Source organism: Lutjanus erythropterus, chromosome 23, assembly GCF_056507025.1.
Source record: "Lutjanus erythropterus isolate fLutEry1 chromosome 23, fLutEry1.hap2, whole genome shotgun sequence".
In the NCBI taxonomy this organism is placed as follows: Eukaryota; Metazoa; Chordata; class Actinopteri; order Lutjaniformes; family Lutjanidae; genus Lutjanus; species Lutjanus erythropterus.
The window spans coordinates 19268901-19275872 of NC_139339.1; the positions used below are offsets into that span (position 1 = coordinate 19268901).

The 6972-nt window shown below is 41.3% G+C and overlaps 1 protein-coding gene across 2 annotated transcripts in view; it reads left to right on the forward strand.

Annotated features, from left to right (window-relative positions):
- dysf (dysferlin, limb girdle muscular dystrophy 2B (autosomal recessive)) overlaps nt 1-6396 on the forward strand; it is a 97027-nt gene extending 90631 nt beyond the window's left edge. For both annotated transcript variants that reach the window (XM_084713175.1, XM_084713176.1), the window contains 5 exons: nt 1746-1845; nt 3483-3655; nt 4066-4175; nt 4447-4594; nt 5530-6396. In XM_084713175.1, coding sequence (XP_084569301.1) covers nt 1746-1845; nt 3483-3655; nt 4066-4175; nt 4447-4594; nt 5530-5586 — 588 coding nt within the window. In that variant the 3' untranslated portion in view covers nt 5587-6396. The remainder of the gene's footprint in view (nt 1-1745; nt 1846-3482; nt 3656-4065; nt 4176-4446; nt 4595-5529) is intronic.
- The last annotated feature ends 576 nt before the right edge of the window (nt 6397-6972 follow it).

The following is a 6972-nucleotide window of genomic DNA, read 5'->3' on the forward strand; positions in this document are numbered from 1 at the left end:
TTTTTCCTACTTTGCTGTAAATCGATCATCACCTGTCCTGGTTATTAGCAAAGTTCATAAACTTCAGAGAAAGTCAATTCAGGCGAGTTTGTGAAGTTGGCGAGTGCAGCTTTTAGTTTTGCGGAAAATCTCCTCACAGCGTATTTTTAGGGAGGTCACTGACGTATTGACATTTGCTGCAGATCACAGGGGACCTATTTTATTTCAGGTGTGAAAAGCCATATTTTTTTTATCAACACAACAACAGCCAAAGAGTCTCAAATACACGGAGATAAAAAAAAGGGCAACTGAGGGAATGGAAAGAGCAGCAGAGGAAACTCAGTGTGCAGCAGCCGCAGAGTGGAGCCCATTAGCACAAAGGTGAGACGGGATCAGATACTGTCTGGCAGTTTAGTGTGAGTTTACCAGAGGCGATAATAGGCCTAATACACACATGGCTGCACCTCGATTGACACGTGTGTTCAGATAGAGCGTGCACACACGCAAACACACACGCAGCTCCGTTGTGGAAGTGGTGATGTTGCGAGAGATGTGTCAGTGGAGTGCTGCTCCAGACTGACACCATGTGTTTCCCTGAGCGTCTCTTCTGTCTCATCCAACACAGTAATGTATAATAACTTAACTACACTAATTTAACAGAACTTTTTGGTTCCTGGTAGAACTTTTTATAACTTGCAACCCTTTCAGAGAGTTCTACCTGCAACCCTACATAAAGAGTTTGACCTAGAACCATCTGTTAAAGGTTTCGCTCAGAAGCCACTATAAAAGGTTCTGCAGGGAGCCGTTCTACGGTGTAACAGCTCCACCCAAACCTAGCACTAGGGGTTCTATTCAGAACCTTCCACCCTCTAAGGATGCTACCAAGACCCTTTTTATATCCCAAAGGTGTCACCTTGAACCCACCAAGGGGGTTCTACAGGGAACTTTTGTTATATTCCAAAGTTTTATTTAGAACCCACTGAGGTGGTTCTACCATGAACCTTTTTATTATGTTACAAAGAACCCTTGACATACCATTGACAACAGAGTTTTGCAAGGACTTCAGCAATCCTTGGAGAGTTCTTTCTTCCAAAAGGGTTCTTTGGATGAACAGGGTTCTTAATGGAGCCATCTGTCTTACAAAGATCCCTTGTCAAACCCATTTTTTTTTTTTTTTTTAAATGGTTCTTCAGAAGCAAATGGCTCTATGTAAAACCTCAGCCCTTATGGAGCAGTGTAACATCTGCACAAGTGAAATGAGGAACTGAAATCGCTGGTAGGAAGCAGACATAAAAGAACCGGTGCTACATTGGCACTGAGGTTTTTGTACCCAACACTCGTTGGGTACGTTTTTTTTCCTCCAGTTAGGATTTAAGAACAGAGGCTGTCGTGTGTGGCTCAGATTGTAAAGTGTGATTTGGGGCTATAAATAAAAATTTCTAGACATGAAATGAAAATATCAGTGACCTGATTTTATCAGAGTTGAAAGTGGACATGTTTCCTCACATCTTCTTACCACAACACTGTTTCTGAGGCAAATTATTGCTTCTTGTTATGTCTCCGTAACTGTTTCTAAGTGGGGATTTGTTTTTTTCCATTCTCATGCACAGAACTTCTGTATTGCAACATATCGTTTTTGAGATATTCTGAAGTTTTAATTTTATTCAAGTGCACAGAACATACAGAGTGGATGTAGATCATACAGTAGAAAAACAGAACTTGCAGTTTTTGTCTTTTATTCCCCTCTGATGTCTGTGTGTCTGCAGGAACATTTCTGGAGTATGGATAAAGCTGAGACTAAACTGGCTCCTAAACTGACCATCCAGGTGTGGGACAATGACAAGTTCTCCTTCGACGACTACCTCGGTAAAACACAAAGCTCTATGCATGTGTGTGTGTGTGTATTTCTGTTGCTTATTTTCTTTTGATCTTGTCAAAGGTTTTATGACCTGTAGTATCATGATATATAGGTGTGAGAAAAATATATGGTTAATAAATTTTGTTTTTTACAGATTTAGTGACACATTTCCACAGAAAAATCTATCATATCAAGCACACTTTTGACCATAAACTTGGAGCCATTTAGTTAAACCATTAAATGAAACATATAAAATTTCTGTGTTTTGTTGTTTTGTCAGCAAATTCAGTACAAATCAAATTGAAGAATAACAGAAGAGAGATTCAGGTGCATCAGTCTCCATGGGATCTTAGATATTATGGTGTTTTTGACTTCCAAACTAAACTGGAGTGAAAGTTCAAATAAAAGTCAAGATAAAAGCCTCCTCCAGTTAAAATTTACTCTAAAATAATTACTGTAAATGGATCCATATTTCCCAGATTGCTACCTATTAATGTGAGAGAGAAACACACAGACAAGTCTTGTGGTTGTAGAAACACACTTAATTCATTTTGAGAATGACATTTAGACAGTTTTCCCTAATTTTTGGCCAAGATTTGGGTGGTAAATCCATCCAGGGAGCCACATGTGTGATGTGCGTACGGACAAACTACTACGATAACATTTATCTTTAGAATTAACGCTCTTCCATTTCCGCTGTGTTGGCACATTTCAGGGAGAGGAAGGGCTGATTTTATTTTTTCTTCTCCAGAACTCAAGCTGTCAAAATTGTGCCTTTCCTTCACCCCTGACGCTGCCCCGGCCCTCGAAATAACTCACCGCTGGGCCTCTCCTCTTTCACTCCCCCCTGCTTCATTTCATCTTTCCTTTCGTTCGCCAAAGAACGCGAGGACGACGGTCTGAGGAGGAAGATGAGGAATCCAGACTCTGATCTCTTCCCGTCTGTCACCGTCTCGCTCCGCTGCTGCGTTTTCTCTCGATCGAGTTTGCCCGCCGCGTACAGTCAGCGGGTGTGTGGCCACCTCAAAGCATTTTCTCCATTCCTGCCTGTCTTCAGCTCGTCAGCTCGGACCGCTGACTGTTAATCTTCCTGCGACGGTGTGAGGGTCAGACACGAGCCATTTTCCTACCATCACACTGTCAAACTGCAGCAAACTCTGGAAAAACACTTCCAGCGGACATCTAGTCTCTCTGCAGCCTTTCATCAACACACAATCCCTCCATGTCAACCATGATCAAAACTGTACTAACGACTCCTCGCCACAGGATCGTCCATAATTCTCTCATAACACACTCAGTAATTAGTCTTTACAGAGAGAGCTGACACAGCTGGTTTATACAGATCTGGGATTCCCAAAAGCATCTGCATCAGCCATCTTTATAACCTTCTTTAGCTTGAGAAGTGTTCCCCTAAAATTTAGTTCTTTCTACTAGCAGGAAGCTGCAAGCTTCTGTGTCACTTGTGCGAGGTAAAATTACTGTTGTTGACAGATTAGTCTGTTGGCGTGGCAAAAAACAGCATTTTTAGTCTGGCAGTTGTGGTGACATTGCAGTAGGTGCTTCACCTTGCTCGTTGTCATTTTTTGCTCATCATCCAGCCCTGTGTGAGTGTACTATGTACTTTGTACTATGAATGTTTCCTCAGGTCACCTGGTGATGGACCTGAACCACATGCTGCGTCCGGCCAAGTCTCCAGAGAAGTGCACCCTGCAGCTTCTGGACCAGCCAATGGACAAGCTGGTGTCTCTGTTTGAACAGAAGACTGTCAAAGGATGGTGGCCCTGCACCTGCGAGCAAAACGGGGAGAAGATCATCGCTGTGAGCAAAACAAACACACCCAAAGACTTCCTTCATTAGTAAACACATGAAGACAAGACTTCTAAGTCTGATTCAAAACATAGTGAACAATGATGATTCACTTTGGTCAGGTCCACTGAGAAGTCTTTGTTTTAGCGGTCATGACCTGAATCTGGATGTTAGGCTGTAATTTAATGATTATATTTGTGGAATTTAATTTAGCCATTTCAATTCCAGGAAGACTAAACATTTTACATATAAAAATAAGACATTTGGCCACATATTTTGGAACTTATGACATAAAATCCAAATTAAATTTTCTGCTCAGTTGTTCAGTAGACGTATGGGTCTTACAGTAACTTGTTGAGTTACATCTGATCCTGTGTACTCATCAGTGTATTTTTTTTGTGGTTCTACTCATGACTTTACAGGGGAAGGTGGAGATGTCTCTGGAGATCGTGACGGAGCAGGAGCACGACGAGAGACCAGCTGGCCACGGCAGAGACGAACCCAACATGAACCCTCACCTGGAGGAGCCTCAGTGAGTCTCTCTCACACACAGGATAGCGCTTCTGTCACGTCAGAGGGCATTACAGTGACATATATTAATTTCCGGGAAACTTAACCTAACCCTACCATAACATCTGCCTGCTTAACCGTTAACCTTACCCTAACCTTAATGCTGGTCCAAGTCTTCATGATTTATGTTATGGGGACTTCCATTTGGTCCCCATAAGGAGGGCTAGTCCCCGCAATGTGACTCTGTAAACAAGTGTACAAATATGGTCTCTGATCGTCTTCACTCTGCCCAGGCGTCCAGAGACCTCCTTCCTGTGGTTCTCCTCCCCCTACAAGACGCTCAAGTTTATCCTGTGGAGGCGCTTCAAGTGGTTCATCATCCTCTTCATCATCCTCTTCTTCATCCTCCTCTTCCTCGGCGTATTCCTCTACTCCTTCCCGGTAAGTTTGAATCTGTTTGTGTGATGGATAAAAAGACGGAAGGAGTAGAATTTAGTTGTTTGTTTATCTTTATTTATTTGTTGGTGTATTTAACAGAGACGGTGCAGAGAGTTAGCCAAGAGGCTATTTTCATCTGTAGTCCCTGGGCAGATGTTACAAAGTCCCCCTAATAGACAAAATATAAGATTAAAACCACAAAGTCATTCATCATTTGTTATTTATAAGCATGCAAAACAGTAAAAAAACAGACAGAATATCAGTGTTGATAGAAACAGCATTCATTGCACATTTTTTGCACAAAAGTTTCTCTTTTATTAGACAGCTGATAGTGTCAAGACAAACAGGGAATGTATGTTGGTTATATTGTATCTGCTACCAGGTAAAAATGTCTTTTTACCATATTCAGTTGTTGAAAAGGTTTTTGCAAATCATTTCATTGTGTTTTTGTTTATGTTTTATACAACATCCCAAGTTTTTTGGAATTGGGGTTGTATGTAGTTCAACCAAAATCTGAATTTGGATTTGAATACTGGGAAGCTTCAGAAGCTAAACATCAAACAGCATGGTTCCTCCACAATACAAAAAAAACATGAGGGAGATGTGTCTAAATGGGCAAAAAGAATTTACCAAAGCATAATAAAAACCAAAGAGCCAAAGAAAAAAAAAAGTAAAAGTAAGAAATTAATACATGTGAAAGAAATGTATAAATATTAAAGTCTTGATTTAATATTTTATTGATAAAGACAAGTCTGACATTAAAGGCAGAGCTCTTTAAAGACATACTGAAGAAGAAAGAAAGGAAAAGGGTGAAGTGGGGTGACAAAGACAAGCAAAGAAATATGGAGCAAATGACAAAAGAGAAATATAAATAAGACAGTTGAAATCCATCTTTTAAGTTAAGTTTAAGAGAAAGTAACCTCCTTTTTATCCTGCAGAACTACGCTGCCATGAAGATGGTGGGACCTTTTGGACCGGCCAAGGCAGCAGAGTGATAACGGATGGAGAGAAAGAAGAAAAAGAGAAGAAGAAAGAAACGAGCTAACGGGACGAAGAAGTGAAAATAAGGCTGAATTTAACTGATTTTTCTTTTTCTTCTTTTCTTGAGTCTTTAAAACTTGCTAAAGTTGTTAAGAGCGAGTGAAAACTGCAGCGGTGAACTTGTGAACTCTGGCTGTGTTCAGATAAGTTTACACTCTTTTTGTACAGATAGCCCTGATTAGCAATAGCGCCCGAGGTTCCCAAATGCCTCTGACGTGTGTGTGCGCGTACGCGTGTGTGTGTGTGTGAATGTGTCCATTTGTGCCTTTACTGTTTAGATTTAGATCAGAAATTGCTGCATTATTGCATCGGATGCATTTCCAAACTTGTGATCAGATCTCAGCATGTGTCTCCCGCTGTGTCCTCGTCATCCCTCTGTCTCTCCCGCGCTCCGTCTCGTCTGGCCTCACGCAGAGAATAAAAGGAGAGTAAAAACCCCGTCGGCAAGCGCCGCCATGTTTCAAACAGCGGAAACAGAATCAAAGATTGTGATCTTCTCACCGCCTGCTGTGTCTGTTTCTATGACAAGGCGAAGTCAGGTCAGGCAGCAGTGACGGAGCAGCTTCAAACTGTCAAACTTTCAAACTTATTCTCTTTGAATTGTACAGTAAACATCATTACCACACATGCTGCCTTCAAGTGCAGTCAGAAATCGCAGCATTTTCAGCTACAGTTTATTGTCTTATGTGTAGTCACAAAACATGAGCTATTTCTCAGCAGTTAACCATTTAAAAATCATGTAATAAAAAATCAAAGCCGTGATATATTGGTCTCCTCCTCTCCTCCTCTTCCTCCTCCCCTTTATGTTCCTTCTTCTCTTCTTCCTCTTCATTAGTTCTCATTCTGTTCTTCCTTTCCAGTCTCATCTTCTTCCTTATACTCCTTTCCCTCCTGACTTCTCTCTTCCACATAAATTTCTCCTTTTCTCTGTTTCTTCTGCTCGGCCCCCGACCCCCCCACCCCCTCCTCCTCCTCCTCCAGTCTTTCAGCACTCTCCGGGTTCAGCCGGGGTTAAGTCAGGGATTTGCTTTTGTTGATCTCGGGGTTTGAGCTTTATTAGTACAAAGACTAATTCTAGATTTAGATTTAGATAGATGGATGTGTGCAGATAAGAAAGACACACACACACACACACACATACACACACACACACACACACACACACACAGAGTGAGGAAATGTAACAAAAACTGGAGCTGTTTAGGTTAGTCTTTTAATGGACATAACCTGCATTCTCATTTTCTCACATTTATAGTATTTTGCATGTGTGTTTGTGTGTCTGCAAACATTCCTGAGTGTGTCAAAAGGATAGTTTGGATTATTTGAAGTGGGGTTTTAAG